Raw genomic sequence first — 18,357 nt, 5'->3', positions numbered from 1 at the left:
GCCCCCCAATTTGCCCCCACCCCACACTTAACCCAGAGGACACTAGTAATGTCTGAAGACATTTCTAGTTGTTAGCAGAGTAGTGGGGAAAGGGCCTTTGCATGTCTCATGGATGGGGCCCGGGAGGCTGTTACAAGCTCCTTTAGTTAGGAGGACCATACCAACAATAAAGAATCACCCAACCCAAGCAACAATAGTGCCAAGTTTAGAAACCCCAGGAGGGCGCTGGGCCTGTGAGTGGCCCGTGTAACACCTGAGGCAGGAGCTGCAAGTTCATCCAGCAGCTCTCCCTTGAACAGACATAAATAGTGTTCCAAGGCAAAAGTATCCACCTGCCAAGGACATGCTGGGGACAGTGTGCCCACTCTCCTGGTCTTAGGGCTCCCCACCAAGAAGACATTGGTGCATTAACAAGGAGAGGAACCATTCGGTTTTATATTCACTTAGAGAAACACTGCCTCGTGCCTATGAACATCACACTCAACACTGGGGCCCAGCAGACAGATGCAGCACAGGCAGCAGTGGCTCTGATGGAGAGCAAGTCCCCTTTTCATTCCTGGTTTTGTGATCTAGGAGCTGTGTTTCTTTGTAGAAAGGGTAAAGCTGATTCTCTTTCTCCTATTGCTCTGGGTTTACTTCCCTGTGCTCATTGGCCCCCTCCTATTAGGGAGAAGCACCCCAAGTCATAGACAGCAATGAGACCTTGGAACAAAGATGGCATCTTTGTATCCTGCTAAACACCCTTTGCTCTGCAACAGTACTACCAAGCTTGGGTTTCTTGGGCCCAGAGCTGCCTGGGTGTTCTAGTGATCAAGACGTTCTGGGGAAGATGTCTTCTCCTTCCCCCTGAAAAGGCAGTTGGACTGTACTTTGTGGGCGGGGCAGTCATCAGCCATGATTTCCACATCCTGGAAGCCACAGGGTCTCTGAAGCACAGAGTAGGTGGCACCCAGACCGTTAGTGTCCTGGAGAGAGGAAATTATTTGGGGGGAAATGTTGTCCTCCTCTTCCAGACAGATCAACAAGCCAACTATTTCCTTAGAAGCTAAGGACTCTTAAACTTTAGGGTTCCTTATTTGTATAAACTCCTGCTTGAGTGAGTGCTGGGAGTGGCTGAGAGCTTTAGAATGTTCCAGTAAAGAGGGGAGGGCAAGCTGCCAACAGGATTTGTCTCCATGTGAGTACTTTCAGTTAGTCAGAAAAGTGATCTAAAAAAAAATTAAAAACAAAAGGCTCTCCAAGATTTAAGTAATATGTCAGGATTTCTTTAGTGGCTCTAAATAACTACCTACTTTCATATTTGAATTTTCTATATGAGGACTTCCTCCAATCAAGTCTGTCTTCTACTGTGACATGGGGGTGCATTGCTATTGTTGACTGCAGATAAGCATTTGTGTGGCTTTCCTCCTTCCTCCTCCATTCTCTCCCTGGAAGCCATAAATCCATTATTTATAGAGAACTGAGACCCCAACCTTAGACTCCTTGAGGTGTCAGGGATGGAGTGAACACAGGGCAATTTCCCCTCAGCTGGGTGAGGATTATAAAGTAGAAAAAAAATGGCTGCAACAAACAAGTGACAGTAGGTGATTTGCTCAGAGAGTGGTGTGGGCTACTTCGCAAGCCTTCCCACTCTGTCATCCTTCAGAGGGGAGGAATTAGGTGTGGGAGGCCATAAGCCAGGCTAAGAGGCTGTGGTGGAGCGTCTCAGCTCCCCATCCTCAGGGATGCTCTCACACACCTTATCCAAGCAGCAGGAGTTCCCACAGGCTGCTCTCCTTCCTTACACATGATCAACCATGCAGGCCTGGCTCTGAGGTGGGGAGGGCAGAAAGTAGAAGAGGAGTGAAGCTGGAATCTAGTTGCTTACCCAGATGCCATTACAGTTTGAGTCCTGCTCTGCATCCCAGTTGGCTGGCCTGAGAAGAAAACAAATATGTGTGTTGGTTTGGGAGGGGATATCCTGAACTCCCCAGGGAATATTAATTTTATAAATAATCAACAAATGCCACCCTAAACACCAGGAGAAGACATCAGTGTTCCTCAAGGGAGAGGGTTGGAAGAGGCCGTGTGTTGAGACACAAAGGCCTCCTTGTAGCCTCTATGCATGCCTCTTGGGGCATTCACAGGGAACCCTGGAGAAAGCCAGTCCTTGGGGTATTCACAGGGAACCCTGGAGAAGGCCAGTCCTTTTTACCATGTCTAGATTCATGAGTTGTGTCAGGGAGGCAGGCATGAATGGACAGAATGGACAAATGCATTTTATTGAGATGTTACAATTGTGCCTCTGAAATATCCAAGCATCTAATTAACATAATGCTGTGACATTGTGGTCACAGGGTAAGTGAAGGATGACATACCCATTTTCTCCCTTACAAAACTAGCATACTAATTGCCCAAAGGGATTTCACGGTGCTATTTCCATACCTGCAGGTACTGTACAGGGCATCCATTCACCTCGCCTGCTAACTGTTTTGTGAAGCCAGAGATCTGCTGGGATGAACACCACTCCAGGACTGAAGTTTAATGTGTCTCCCATTCCTTGGCACTCTCCTCTTGCTCCAGCAGGGAGAGGCCATTATTCCTGCCCCCTCCGCCCTTGCATGTAGATCACACAAAGGGGCTATGTAAATGTCCACAGTCGTGGTCACATGCTTGTCTCTCCTACTAGACTCTTGGCACCATGAGAAGGGACATATTTCTATTTCATCTTCAACTAACAGGATGCAAAGTGCTTTGCAAATCTTAGACATTCCCTAAGCATTGTCTTGCATAACTGAATGAATGAGTGGTGGGGAGCAAATGAACAGAGCTCCCTTCTCTGGACCAGCGGGACTCCTCCTCAGGCTAGGGGGAAGGAATTATGTCTACTGGCTCATTTTGAGGAGGTAATTTTCAAAAATCAGTGACCGGCAAGAGTTACCTTCTGCCTGGGTGTGCCATCTTGTCATTGTCGTTACAATCTCTCCCTCTCCAGTGATAGCCCCGCAGTGTCTGGAATTAAAGAGCACACCCAGGAGGGACTCAGTCTGGCTTTGATGCTACCCACAGGCTAATCAGAGCTGTTGGAATGGCATGGTCACTGCAGTTTCTAATTCAGACACAGTCTACGAACAAACAGTAAAGATCACAAAGGAAACATGCATACAAGACTCACTATGCTGTGTACATGTATGGGGGGAATATGTGTATGTGCATATGTGTCTATATGTGTGAGCATGTTGTAGATGCTTGTATGCATGTATGCATACAAGTACACATCTGGCTTTTTGTGTGTATGTGTTTTCTGGGCACCCCCAGAAACAGCAGGAACTTTTGGCTTCCTAAAAGTTCCTCTGTGATCCATCAGTGTCCACAGTCTGTAAAATGATTTATTTATTTGACCAAATGATTGATTATTTTATTGGACAATCTTGAAATAATCTAGCTGTTAATCTCACAGGGTGCCTGTGTGTCTGACTTGAAAGAATAAAATACCAAATCACAGCAGTGTTTGTTTGTCCTCTATGTAAAACATCAGAAGATCCCTCTCATGTTGGGGAGTTGTAAGCTGTCATTTGCTTGTGTGGTTTCTCAGAAAACACTCTGCCATTCCAACAGATCTGCATCAAATGTACACATGCACACACACACATTTTTCAAAGGTAAGTGAACACAGGCTTATGAATTTCAAGAATAATTCAGACTGCCTTTCAAGCTAACTGTAGCTATCTTGGAGAATTCCAGTTGGAATAGAAACAAGGATAGGGAGGAAGCAGAAAGTCTGGGCCTCAGCTTCACTTTGGTGGCCTAGGTATTGTTATAAAATAGCCCAGGAGCCTTAGAATCGAATTGAGATGAATTGATGTATTGCTCATTAGAATAATAATAATACACTCGGATGAAATTCAGTCTTATCTTATTAAAGCAGAGAAATGTGTAGTGTTCTAATATTCAGTGAACATCTGGTTCTTCATAACAATACATACTGGGAAAATGCTGTATTTGTCGGAATCCACATCTTTGAATGGCACAGAGTAGTTTATAGATCTAGAAAAAAGGAAGACAAAAAAACCCAATGAGGTTTTGTTTTTTTTTTAAGAAAAGAAAGGAGCAAGAGAAACGATGTTTGTAAAAGCAAATAAGAGGCTTTTTTTTTTTTTGATGTGGCTATGTTGTGTGTGTGGTGACAAGAGGGCTAATCTAACAGCAAAATTTGGAGCCTGTTTCTTGACAAGGTATGTACAGAGTGGAGCCTGTTTCTAATGTCTCTACACAACTGATTGGTTTTCTCTCTGTTAGTTAACTTGTCCCATGTTGGGAGATGGAATAATCAGCTTGGCATTGCAGAGGCCACGGGCTGCCTGTGTTGAGATCCCTGGGAAGTACAAGATCAGGGTTTGGGCCAGTAGACGAACTCTGCACTGGGCATTGAGCTGGTGCCCTTTGAAACATTCCTTACGGGAGTCTTTCTTTGATGTTTTACTCTCTCAATCACTGACTCTGAGAATCATGAATATTTACTTGCTATCAGCTGGAAACTTTCACCTCCATTCTTGAGTTTAGGACCCAGATGCCCTGACCAACTCAGCTCAGTTGAAAGCCACCAACATTTCTAGAGGGAAGGCTTCCCCTTCTCACTTCTGCATTATTCCAGGATCCTTAATGGCAATGGCCACTTTCCAGCTAGGAAAATCTTAAAGACTGCAGAATATGGGGTGGGATGAGGCTCTTCTGGAATCTAACATCTGGACTTCATGTCCTTGTCTGGGCTTTACTAAGTAGTCTTTTGAATCAACGACCTCTCAGCGGGCCCAGGAACCACAAGGCAAATGAATGCAGCCCTGCATGGAGGAGAGGCAGAAAAAACAAGCTCATCTAAAGACTCAAACAGTCCAAGGGGTCAAGGAGAACCAGGTGTGAGACCAAAGCTAAGACTTAAGGTCACCTATATTGGAAAGGGACAACAATAGAGTCTGTCTGGTAGGGCTGTTGGTCACAAGGTCCTTGGTCAGCACTAGACAGTTTTTAATGATCATTATTATTACTGAAATTACAATGAAATATTATGAAAACAATAAGGTTCTTTTTTTTTGCCAGTCCTGGGCCTTGAACTCAGGGCCTGAGCACTGTCCCTGGCTTCTTTTTGCTCAAGGCTAGCACTCTACCACTTGAGCCACAGTGCCACTTCTGGCCATTTTCTATGTATGCGGTGCTGGGGAATCAAGCCCAGAGGCTTCATGTATACGAGGCAAGCACTCTTGCCACTAGACCATATTCCCAGCCAATAAGGTTCTTTTGAAGAATAAATGAGGCTGCATTTAAGTGTGCTTTGTGAAGTACTAAACACACTTCAATCTGGTGTCAATTGGGTTCAAAACACAATGAGGTGGTTTTTGTCTTTGTTTCTTTTTGTAAAGAAAACTATTCTGGCACAGAAATGGAGGTGCAAAGGGTAAACAAATGCAAAAGTGGTTCTCAGGAGACACTACGTGGAAGATGAACTATATAACTTGTGGGTGGTGACAGGAGAGAAAAACTGGGAGAAAGTGAGGGAAAGGTGACATTGTCTAACAAGAAAGGTACTCTTTACCTGACTTATATAATTGTAATCCCTCTGTACATAATTTCTATAATAACAGTAAACAAATTAAAAAAGACGAGTTTCCAGCAAACAGGACCAAGCAAAGATGTCACGTGCTCAGAAGGAAGTAAGAGATATACGTACAATTTAATCTTCTCACAGATCTTGGCCAAAAATGGGAGTGAACAAATATCTGAAGCACCTCCAGGATATTTCTGGAAAGACAAAGAAAGAACATTGTTTAGTTCCAGCAGTGCATCTCCACTGAGAAGTCCAGGTTCTCCAACCTTCCTCCTAGTATCTGGTTCCATGTTTCTTATGTAAAACTGCCTCTTGTTCCTGTGCGCACATTCCATGCGCACCCCACCTCCTGCACCTTGGGTCATGCTGGGTCCTCAGGGGGAAGCTGCCCCTTCCCCTCACCTGCCTGCCATCCACACAGTTACGTGATAAATGAACATCACTGGATGCTTAGGGTGCTTGTGGTTCCCATGAGACTTTCATCCATGAAGGAGATTAGAAGAAGAGACTAGAGGTGGAAAAGTTGGGAGCCAGCACTTATCAATGAAGGGAGAGAAGCCAGCATTAATCCATGAAGGGAGAGACACTGCTGAGTCCCACCAGCCCCCAGCCTCTTGTGCATGGCTCTAAGTGTTTGATGGGCATTGATAGGATTTTGCCTTTGATAAAGGAAACTAGCAATGTTTTCAGGATATAAACGAGGCAGGGAAGGGTTCTCCAGAGGCCTGCCCAGCTTTGCAGGGGCAGAGGACTCCCGATGAGTGCCTCCACATCTGTGCAAGGCATAGACTCATCATCTGGTGGGTGGTCTCAGTGGATGCCTAGAACCTATGGGGTCCCTTTGGGGTCCCAGCAGAACCCTCTAACAATATGCTCCAGAAATCAATGGGAAGTAGGAGGGCATGAAATAAGACACTGAAACTCCATAGCATTGAATGTAGAATGCAACCTGCTGCCTTGCTAGAGAGGCAAATCTCCCCCATCACACATCTACCGAATCAGACCCCCTATGGTTAGTCCCAGCATCTGTCCTTTTACTGCTTTCCAGGTCTTTCTGATGCCCACTGAGGTCTGACAGCAACTGCTCTAGGTCTAGCTGCTGACACTGTGGTCACAGACAAGGAGAACAGAAGCCACCTGGGAGCTTCTAGAAGTGCAATCTCAGCTGCACCGGCTGCACTGCAACTCGCGGTATTCCTGGAGCACGGGAAAGCAGAGGGAGCCCCTGCCCAGTACTAGGAAGATAGGGCATCTTAGAAGACTGATGCATTTCATCCTGGCTGGAGCATCCTGAACCACAGAGCAATATGAACATGGTGAAAGAAGGCAATATGACAGACCCTGTACATATCTACATAGTAACCCAAGGATGGGCAGCTCCCAGAGGTGCAAGGACTCACGCTGGTATCTCAAAAGGAGAGTAGCACAATGGACAGAAGATGGGTCCAAGGAGCCCAGGAGAAGTAAGAAGCCAAGTTTTTAAGCCAGGCTCGGACAGATAAATGGGACATGTGGAAAGCTAGATCTAAAATAGAGCTATGCATGATAACTTATGGCTCAATGTATTCATACCCAAACTGACTTAGGTCGGGGGGGGGTAACTTAAGGGAGGAACCCAAAGATGTTATTCCTCTGAACAACTGAAGTGTTGTTTATCAAAATCAACAGCAGGAAGTAGAAACACGTTATAGGGGTGGGCAAAGATAGAGGAGCAGGGATGGAGGGAGGAAAGGTAAGCAGCCATTCTATTCAATGTACATTATGAACATTAGTAGAATTTGAGAATAGAGACAGGAGTGAGAAAATGGGGGAGGATGAAGGGAGGGTTGACATTGACAAAGGAACATTATACTCCTGACCTGACTTATGAACTTGTAACCTCCTTTGTACCTAATGAAACAACAACAACAACAACAGCAATAATAAGAAGAAAAGAAAAGTTTCTAACCCTGGCCCTACTGCCATTCCAGGCTGGTAATCATTGAGTCTTTGCTGGGTGCACCCACCATCCTTTGCTCTTGTAATATTGCCAGTAAGAAAGTAAGCTGTCTCTGGATTTTGCCAAGGCTCACCCAGCCTGAGCTGGTGATGAGGGAAAAAAATTAGCCCTCGTTAGGAATCATCCATATAAAACGGGAGGGAAAGCAGTAGCAGTGGAAAGAGGGTGTTTAGAAGATTGAATTAAAAGGTCTAACTGAGATCAGGACTTTAGACACACTATGAAAATAAACATCAGTAAGAAACTGTGCAAAATGCTAATGACATTTTGAACATACAGGGCCCAGAGTCTACAGTCAAGCTGAATTTGAATGTGCGACCTACTTCTTTTTAATATTTACTCTAGTCTGAAGGCTTTTGTCTAATTATTCTAATAACAATGTAGATTTTAACACTGATGAGAACCAACACATAAAAAATGATAAGAGCAGTCTTATAATGACTATATAAGAGGTACAATAGAATACAATTTTATAATTGCACAGCTGTTCCCTGTGAAATCCCAGCCTGAAGGCCACAGCTGCTGTCCATGTTCGTTGTGCAGAAGCTGGGCCTAGGGAGTAGGAGACAGATGATATAGCCCATGGAGGGACGCCCTAGAGCCTCTCTGTTCAGACAGGGGCTTTGATTATCTGGTCTTTTCAGCATGAAGAATGGGAAAGAAAGTTTTTGTCAAACCATCCTCCCATTCTCCAATTTGCTTGCAAAGGAAGTTGGGATGGATCCCAGGCTAAACGGGAAGTCCTGGCTGGCATACCTGCCAGCCCTCTCTACTCCCCCCCCCCACCCCCGCCCTTTTCCTCTGAACTTTGCTAGACAGAAACAAAATGGAGGTCGGTAATAACTCAGGGGTGGATATAAAATAATGCATTTGTTGGCCTTAGGGAAGAGGGAAGTTTCTGGGCTTCCCTGAGGGCTGGTATCATGTAGCATCTTCATGAACCTGCAATCTATTCAGCTGGCTTCCACTTGTGTCTTATCCCCAGCGCCCAGCCAGGATGTGCACGATAGCAACAGGGTTTTCGTAAGGAAAGTTGGGGAGAGGAGGAAATGGCACATGCGGAAGTTCAAAGGGAGAGAGTAACCACTTTCCTGTATACAGCTAACCTGAGAACGAATCATTCTTCATGAACTCCATCACCTAGGGTTAAGTGGTCCAGCTGGAGTTTGGACATCAGTAATTTTTAGTGTCTTCCTAGATGATGGTTAAGCAAATAGATATGTGATCCGGGTGAGTGTACAGGCTGTGCTCTATGGGATTCAGTACCCACATAGTCTGTGGTGTGAACGTTACCCCCAGAGGTTCAGCCCAGTGAAGGCCTAGTGGGAGAGCTATTGACACTACAGATGGACTCTGAACTTGGAAGTGACTGGCTCTCTATAAATGAGGCCTTGCTCACTTACTAGGTATGCTGAGTGAATTACTGAGCCTTCATCTTAACTATAGATGAGCTTGAGAAGAAAAGGAATCCATTTTGCAAAGGTGGGAATAAAGTAAGATGATTCCATAGTTGCAGTGCTACAAATGTTTGGAGAATTAGCCTCTTCTTGATATATCAAAAGCCACTGAAAAGCTATTTGGGGCTTCCTTAAAATTCAGCCTATTTTCTGGAATGTTTGCTTTTCTTCAGTAATACACCATTTTTCACCTATCTGGAGCCTTACAGTCTGCAATGCTGTGCTGAAAAGATATGTAACCTACTACGTCTTACTTTCTGTGCACTGACTATGTTGGCAGCTATATGAGCTATTAAGGTGGAATTCATTATAGCCAATATTCTCTGAGAAGTTTTCAAGAGTCATTTACATTTCCTGATTTTTTCCCTTGCTAGTTATAATCTGCAGGATAAATAATTGGGGAAGAGTTCTGGGAATTTTTTTAATTGTTGAATTGTTCAGTAGAATTTTTTTTCTTTGCTTCTTGCAAGTAATTATTGGAATTCTGCCTTACAAAGTAGGCTTTCAATTCTGGTGACAGAAATTTAAGAAAAAAATCTCCATTGGCCTTTGAGTTAATGCCTAGGGAGTTTGTGCTAGTGAAATAAATAATACTTGAAAATAAGTCTTAGACCCACATTGAGAGGAGTAAGAGACAAATTTCCATTGTTCTCAGTTTCTGCTCAGAGTTGAAGGCAGTGGTCAAAGGTTTCTTGTGATGTTTCAATTGCTTATCCAACAATTTAAGCAGATTAGCTGAGTTGGCAACTGTCAGCCTTTAATTATGCACTGAATTAAATAACGATTGGTGAAGCCAACTTTGATATTGATTAATCCATTATGTATAAGGCCTATGCATTGCCATTTAACATGAATCTACCTTGTACATCAAAAATCATGGGACTCCCCTGAGGGTTGCCAGCTAAAAATATAGGATACATTTATGCTAAAAATTATTAATTGTTCATCTACAGTTTAATTTTTGTTTCCCAACTCTAGTAAGCCTTGACAGAAATGATTTCCTCCCTTTTTTTTCCCCAATGTTGCAAAATCCATAATACCTTAAGGCCCTGCGAAAGGGTGAATGAAGAGGGAGGCCAGCTAAGAGAGGCCAAGGACAAGCTCACTGCCCTTTCTGGCTGGTGAATAATTCCTTACTGCCGGGGCATCCAGCACAGACCTTTCATACTCTACTTTCCTGTTCCCTTTCCAATTGGCACTGAATCCAACTGAGGCCTTGGTCAAGCACAGCACTTAACTCCACAGTGAGGTAGTTGAACTAAGTGCTCTATCTGCTGAATAAAAGTGTTTTCATGAAGAGGACAAATCAGGGGAAACTAATAGTGAGGGTGAGTCCTTAGTAAACCCTAGGTGTGATATGGCTTCTTTGTACTTGCCAACTCTTAGTCCTCTCACTAGAGGACTGTCTAGCTGCCTATCCCACAGTCAGGAAAATTGAGGCTCAGAGAAATCAAGCACCTTTACTGAGGTCCCATTTTAAAAAGTAGACAAATAGGAGGCTACCATCTCTTCTAGAATGGTCTCCTAGAGAGCAATGGCTCAATTGTGGGTGATCTTAAACCCCAGAGGACTTTGGGCAGAGCAGGAACAGTGTTTGGTCATCTTCACTAGGGAGGATGAAAGGTGCTGCTTATGTCTTGTGGGTAGAGAGCAGGGACACTGGAGGACACCATAAAGCACATGACAGTTGCTACAAATGGGTTATCCGGCCCCAAATGTCAGGGGTTGAAATGGCCTGCCAGAGAGAGAAGATAGGAGAAGAAAGTGGGAAGGAGCTCATGTTCCTATAGCATGTGGTGTGCCTGTATCCCGAATAGTCTCTGACTTCTGGGAGTGTCGGAGCAGGTCTGGAGAGAAGCCAGTTGGCTAAGGAAAAGGTTGGCCTCTCATCCCTGCATTGCTTACCATAGTGGGTGAGCTCTTGATGACTTCTTTTGCCTTCTCTAGTGTGAATTCCCATGGCTCCTACAAAAGCAAAGTTAGGTGATAATATACATCATGCTCAAAAAATAAATCTTATCACAAATTGGTGATAATCCACAGAGAAGGCAAAGCCATGTGACTAGGTGCCTTCATTAGAACTCTGAGCCAAATACTTTGAAAATAGTGTCTTGTTTCATCTCTATAACAGGCCTCAAAGATATCACTGGTATACATGAGGAAATGGGGAATTCAGAAAAGCTGAGACAGTTTCCACATTGTATAACTCAAGTCGGCCAGAGGCAAACTCTGCACTTCTGCTTGGTGACAGCTGTGCTCCTCCGATGCCCCCAGGTAACCTGTCCTTTGTCTGAGCCCCACTAGCAGTAGGCTGCCCACGGCTGGCTCCAGTGGCCTCTGCCCCAGCATCAGGGAAGGCTGGTCACTGCCATTTGAGTGTAGATAGCATCTCATTCACACCCACATCCTTTCCTCCTGGTCTGAGAGCTTCTAGGAGCATCCTCCAAGTATATATACATTGCAAGAATAAAGAATTATGAATCATTACCAATAGCAGTTGGTAATGGACTGAGGACAGGTGTGTTGATGTGTTTGCAAGAGGCCAGGAGGAGGGATGGCTTGGGGAGGAGGGCTAGCTGGGAGAGATGAGGGGTGGGGGTCCAGGAGTAGGGCCTGGAGCTGCAGAGGTACACCAAACATCCCCACAGAGGGAGTCAGAACACTTGTCAAGAGAACGGAAAGGATCCCAGCTCACCCTGTGACTCAGTGCCTACTTCACACTGTCCTTGAGCTCTTTTTGCTCAAGGCTAGCACTCTGCCACTTGAGCCATGGCACCACTCCCATTTTTTTTGTGAATGTGGTACTGAGGAATCCAACTCAGAGCATACTAGGCAAGCACTTTACCACTAGGCCAAACTCCTGGCCCTCTACTTCCAAATTCTAATCACAGTGACTAGCAGGAAAACCTGGGCTTCCATTGGAAAAGGGAGGAGGACAGGAAGAAGCCTGAAGCCCTTCTGGAAGATGTGGTTTGGGCCATATGGAAATGAAGCACAGGAGAGCTATTTGGTTTCCAACACATCCCTGAGGACTAAGGGAAGGGATCCTAGGGGCCTGTCCCAGAAGACCTGAGATTGGGGAGCAGGTACAGCCACAGTGCTACAGAGAGAGGAAGAGAACCCTCAGATTGTGTTTACTGTCAGACCCTCTATGGTGTCCACTACTGCACCTTGATGAAGCCTCCCTGGTGACTCCGGATGGCATCAGTGATAAACTTCCTGCTGCAGGGTTTCATTTAAGATGGAAAACAATAGCAGAGACTTTACCCAATGATAAAGTGAGGGAGTGGAGGAAAGTTCCAGAAGGGGCTCCTGGACCCACTCTTGAGCAGTACTGGAGGAGGGTCCTCACCCGGCTGACTTAGGGCTACTGTAATCACAAAGACAAGGATTTGGGAGTTGGGGCTGTGTGAATTTGTTCATGATTTGATTCCAGATGTGGAATAGCTGTGTGCAGGTGCTAGGAGCACAGGGAAACACAAAGGGGACTGTTTACTTCCCGGAGAGCTTCTCTGAGGCTTTGCAGTGCGAGCCAGGCTGCCCTCGATCTCTCATCACTCCAGAAAGCTTACAGTCCCCCTGCTTTACAACAGGTATTCCCAGAGACAAGGTGGCTCAACTGGGATTTCACAGCTAGTGGGGAGTCTCGTGCTGAGCTGCGCCCAGACCTTTCCAGCTTCAGAATTCTGGTGCTTTCTTTTCCTCTACAGTGTCCTCAATAAGAAAAACAGAGTTTCTGGGCTATGAGGGCAGGCCCTGGACCTAGACATTACTGCTAATGATAATTGGTGTTTTTACTTTAGGTTGTGGTATTACTAATACACAACTGGAAAAATTCCAATAATTACAACACCAACCTACACAAATTATGCTCTTTTCTCAATCGTCTTGAAGCTTATCTGAGAAGAAATTTCTGCATCTTATAAATAAGAAATAAACAGCCAGAGAGATGAACCAATTTAACCTGAGCTCCTCTGCAGGCAGAGCCAAGATTGATACTCAAGTTTGGAGACAACAGCTCCTTTGCCACCTAGCAACACTTTTTCAAGAATGAAGTAAGCCTGACATTTTAATCCAAGAAAAAGACTATGACCCCAGAGCGTCTGCCAAAACCTTGGAAAATAATAAGCATCGCTCCCAGAGGGCAAGGGTAGTTTGATGCAAAGCTAAGATAATCAGGACAGGGAGCTGGCTCTGTGTATCGAGAAGCCAGACATGTGGCTGGAACTTCAGGGCAGCAAGCATATGATTAATAATGAAAGGAGAAAGAGACATTCTTTCCCTCAGTCATTTCCTCATGTAGTCACTCATTCCATTTAGTCATTTCACAAATCACTTATTGAGTACATAGTCTATGTTTTGCCATAACTTGTTTGTTAGGTATACAATCTTTATAATCTGGGGAGATAAAGTTGGCAGTAATAATAATTAGAATACAGTGTGCAATATGTTAAGTAGTAGTGACTAGTCTTCCTTTTTTTACAGATGAGGTAAACTGATGCTTAGAGTAAATAAATGACTTGCTATAAGTCACAGAGTCAATAAGCAACATGGTCCAGGTGCAATTCAGACTTCTTTTGCAGATGACCCATGCTCTTCACCCTGTTCTGGGAGATGCTAATAGGCATGGTAAGAAGAGAATACTTATTTTAGTTCTTAAGTTGAAAAAAGTTTGGGAAATCTAAGAATGCAATTCTCTGAGGAAGCTAAGGGTCACATTCACATATTCAAGGTCTTGAGCTACTGTGTAGAAATAACATTTCTCAAACACTCAAAGTTTTCAACTGAAATGCATTCAGCCTTGGGGAGCATGTGAGGAAAATGATACACAGGAGTTCTTGAGTACTTGGTATCATGTACCCTGATATTTTAGGAAGAGTACTGGTAAATTGGAAACATTCCCAAATTGGTCCATCGCATGTTCTGTAGTGTGAAATGGAAGAATTCTGGGACTCTTGGGCATAAAGGAAGAAAGGAAGAATAGTGCTGTTAGGCACGAGTTTATCTAGTGAGTAATTTTTAGGTGGGATCAGGATCTTTGTTAGCAATGACAGCAGTGGAGATTTGAAAAGTACAGAAAGTGCCTTGTGCTAACTTTCTTCTCTTGACCACAGTGACAAGCATGCCTGAGAGGGGCATTAGGGAGCAGGGAACAATCGCTCATTTAATTTGTGGCTTTTCTAAAAGTATGAGGATATGTTGCTCCTTCTACTCAATTAATTGGTACATGTTGATTAAAAATATAGTGGCAGATATGAAATACGTTTTCTTCAGGGACTTGCATGCCCATGGGAAGAGCCAAGGGCATTATTAACTGTGACAAAGGGCAGTACAAAGTTTGCTGTGTTTGTATACAAAGGTTCCAATGACTGTACCTCCCTCCACACCCTTCATGTGTTGAAGCTCTAAGCCCGATGTGATGCCATTTAGAGTGGGAACTTTGGGGAGGAAATTAGGTGATGAGGGAAGAGGTCTTATGAGGGAATTTGTTCCCTTATTAAAAACAAACAAACAAGGACACTCAGCCATCTGTCTTCCACTAAGAACACAGGGAGATGTTCTGGAAGGGTCCTCACCAGAACAGGACTATACTGGCCTGTCGATCTTGAACTTCCATTCTTTTATAAGATATTCAGTCTGTGTTTTTTTCTTTTTCCTATTGGCCGCAAATGACTAAGACAGGTGGGCTAGAAAGAGTCAACTGAGAAGAACAGACAAAGGGCATTGAGGGGAAGCTTATTAAATTGAAAGACAAAAGCAAGAATTCCCTCTGCTTATGAGTTTTTATCAAACATTGGCACATCTGGCCTTTGAGTGGAATTTGCTTGTCTATTTTTATAGCTGTGCTATACTGGATCTTAGAGTGGCTATTTTTCTAATATCTAGGATTTAGCTCTATCAAAGCACAATTTGGTTTTCAGGCTCTGATATTTTCCAGCTCTAGTGGCATTTATGTTTAAGTTAAATGGAAAAAAATGAAGTCAAGTTCATAATATTTTCTTCTTCAGGGATTAAAAAAAGGAGAAAAAGTAGAGGCAAAAAGGCCCCTCTTTTCAAACCAATTTCCTTTAACTATTGAATGTCTCTCCTTCATATATATTTTATCACTGGCCACGTTTTCTTCTTTCTTCTAGGCTAATTTAGCATTGCATAGGTGTTAGTGTCATTCACATAATTAATCTTGCTATTTCTGTTGTTAAACTTTGTTTACCATAGATAGAGGCTAACTTCTATAGTGATGAGAGAGAAATCTGCTGTCTGCTTAAGACTGCTAACACAGCTTCAAAGTGGTTCTCTTTTTTTGTTTCTGCTCAAACCTAGGGAAGCTTACTGAGAAGCAGCCAAGGCCACAAAATCTCTCAGAATCATTGCTTTAGGCAACATAGAGTAAAAGAGGCTAGTTATAATACTAAACCAAGTGTGCCTAGAAGCAATCGGGTCTCACACATAGGGCAGGCAAGTAGCCCAGCATGCCCAGGGTACACTCACTGATGACATGTTGGGTCAGCTTCAAGGTGCCAGCCTGGTCATTTTCTGGTGACAGCCCCTTCCAGAAAGCAGACTTCTTACCGTTAGTGGAAGGCATCAGAGATGCTGGCTATCCTTTTTGTTTGTTTGTTTTTAATAATGGAACCAATTACTGCAGTGTCAGTCTCTGCAATAATCCACAGGTGACAGAATTCATTTCTTACCACAGAGGTTTGGGCCACCAACCATGGTGGCCTTCAAGGCCAAATTCTCTGATTCTTTTTTTTTTTTTTTTGGCCAGTCCTGGGCCTTGGACTCAGGGCCTGAGCACTGTCCCTGGCTTCTTCCCACTCAAGGCTAGCACTCTGCCACTTGAGCCACAGCGCCGCTTCTGGCCGTTTTCTGTATATGTGGTGCTGGGGAATCGAACCTAGGGCCTCGTGTATCCGAGGCAGGCACTCTTGCCACTAGGCTATATCCCCAGCCCAAGTTCTCTGATTCTTAAAGTCCTCATTGCATCTGCGCCTGACCCTAATCTTCTGTACTAAGCCCCCCTCCTTCCAAGACACAGTGGCGGGTTCCCATGTTCTCTGCTTGTTACTACATTTTGTTTTCAGGTCCTCATTGTAGCTCAGTCTCAATCAGTAGGCTTCCTTTCAAGATGGTACCTGTTATAACACTCTGAGCTATGGATCATTATAGATTTGATTTCTTCTAAGGGAGTCGCTGTTGCTTTGAATCTCTGCACTGGACTTGGGTCCTGTGAGAACCATGGATTTCTGCTGCCACTAGGATTTCCAGCCTGTTGTTAACCACAGCTGCGGGCCTTACTTTTGTGGCTTCTCCTCCTTCCAGACCTGGGGTTGGAGCAGTGGGCTGTTTCCTTCTTTTCTTGCCTTTCTGTTTTTTTTTGTTGTTGTTGTTTTGTTTTGTTTTGTTTTCCATGCTCGTATGCTGTCTGGCCACCACTGTCTTGATTTTGGCTCTCTTCCTCTCTGTCTTCTCATGGTAGATCCATCCTCTGTTACTTACAGGCTATTGAAGTCTTGCCTTGGCTAGCCTTAAAGCCCATGTTCCTACCTCTGTTTCCTAGAGCCTGGGGCTACAGGCAGGAACCACCATTCTCAGCTCAAAGCTCACCTCTATAAGGACTCTTGAGATTACATCAGACACTCACAGATAATCCCAGATAATCTCCTTACCTAAAGATCCTTAACTAAAGCCCCAGATTTCCTTTTACCATGTTAGATAACACATTTATAGGTCTTGGAGTTTAAGATGTGGATTATTTGTGGAGAGTAAGGAAAGGTGCTATTCTTTCTATATTATTCATCCAACAAGTAGTTATTGAACAATTAATAGATACAGGAGGTAGGCTGGGCTCTTAGGGAAATTGCAGGGAATAATACCACATTTGAGAAATAAAACAGCCAGACAATCCATGCTCTCATGGAGTTTATACCCGACTGGCAGATACACATTGAATAATAATTTTTACAAATACTTAATACAATTGTAAGAGTGCTAGAGGAATGGAGTCCAAAGACTGGAGTAGAATCCTGGAGGTTTTGGCTTCACCCTTGAAGAAGAATTTAGAGGAAGTAATTTCCAATCTGAGCTCTCAAGTGGGTGATAATTAGGTGAAGAGGAGGGCTAAGAGGAGTGCTGGGAGACTACTGATTAAAACTTTGAACTTCAAAGGATCTTTTAGACTCTTCACATTCATTAAAGTCATTAGCTTTTCTTGAGATGGGTGGGGGGGGGGAATCATGTTCTCAAGAGACAGATAGTTGCCCTTTCTTGAAGTTCTCAAAAGCAGGTAAAAATATTTATATCTGTGAACCTAAGATAAGAAAGTACCTTTCTTGGGATCGTTTGATTTCTTTTACATGCAGTTCTTTTGTATTATTTCTGGAGCTCTTCCAAGTCATTTGATATCTCCATGAGTTTAGTGGCTACTAAGCAATCTAAGTAGATGGATTCTCCAAGAGTCCAAATATAGATCACAAGAATATATACTGGATTCTCTAGAAAGATCATAGAATTGCTTAGGGGAGATTGAAGAGTGAACTCTCAGTCTAAACACAGTGTTTTAGTGCTGTCCCCTCTCCTTTTAGTATTTACATCCTCAAATATTTAGGAAGCAGCTTAGTTTAGTAGCCTCTGATATGTAAAGGTTTTCCATTCCTGTGATAATTTACTGTGTAATGATTATCGAAGGGTCATGCAGAACTAACTATATAAGTGAATGGAATCTACTTTTAATTTTCAATTTCTGAGCAAAAATGAGCATAGTTCCTTACATTTGTGGTCGTTTAATTTCCTATCCCATAAACTAATAATCTATGATCTTTGCACTTTTTTTTCTTGCCAGTCCTGGGGCTTGGAGCTTGGGCCTGAGCACTGTCTCCGGCTTCTTTTTTTCTCAAGGCTAGCACTCTTGAGCCACAGTGCCACTTCTGGCTTTTTCTGCTTATGTGGTACAGAGGAATCGAACCCAGGGCTTCATGCATGCGAGGCAAACACTCTACCGCTAAGCCACATTCCCAGTCTATCTTTGCACATTTTTTAAAAAGTTTTTTGCTTTTTTTTTTTGGCCAGTCTTGGGGCTTGGACTCAGGGCCTGAGCACTGTCCCTGGCTTCTTCTTGCTCAAGGCTAGCACTCTGCCACGTGAGCCACAGCGCCACTCCTGGCCATTTTCTGTATATGTGGTGCTGGGGAATCGAACCCAGGGCCTCATGTATACGAGGCACGCACTCTTGCCACTAGGACATATCCCCAGCCCTTTAAAAAAGTTTTTGTTTCTTAATATTTCTTTGAATTATAGAGAAACCAATTCTTTGGTGATGG

The 18,357-nt window shown here is 43.8% G+C and overlaps 1 protein-coding gene across 2 annotated transcripts in view; it reads right to left on the bottom strand.

Moving 5' to 3' along the window:
* The window catches only part of Aoah (acyloxyacyl hydrolase), a 145,023-nt gene that overhangs the window by 85,757 nt on the left and 40,909 nt on the right, over positions 1-18,357 (bottom strand). For both annotated transcript variants that reach the window (XM_048339460.1, XM_048339461.1), the window contains exons 5-9: positions 10,943-11,002; positions 5,705-5,775; positions 3,966-4,026; positions 2,921-2,991; positions 1,868-1,916 (exon numbers count right to left, since the gene is read on the bottom strand). In XM_048339460.1, the coding sequence (XP_048195417.1) occupies positions 1,868-1,916; positions 2,921-2,991; positions 3,966-4,026; positions 5,705-5,775; positions 10,943-11,002 (312 nt within the window). The remainder of the gene's footprint in view (positions 1-1,867; positions 1,917-2,920; positions 2,992-3,965; positions 4,027-5,704; positions 5,776-10,942; positions 11,003-18,357) is intronic.

The sequence above is a fragment of the Perognathus longimembris genome, chromosome 2 (assembly GCF_023159225.1).
Source record: "Perognathus longimembris pacificus isolate PPM17 chromosome 2, ASM2315922v1, whole genome shotgun sequence".
Classification (NCBI taxonomy): domain Eukaryota; kingdom Metazoa; phylum Chordata; class Mammalia; order Rodentia; family Heteromyidae; genus Perognathus; species Perognathus longimembris.
The sequence above is the reverse complement of the archived record's forward strand: the minus strand, read 5'-3'. Positions and strand labels throughout refer to the sequence as shown.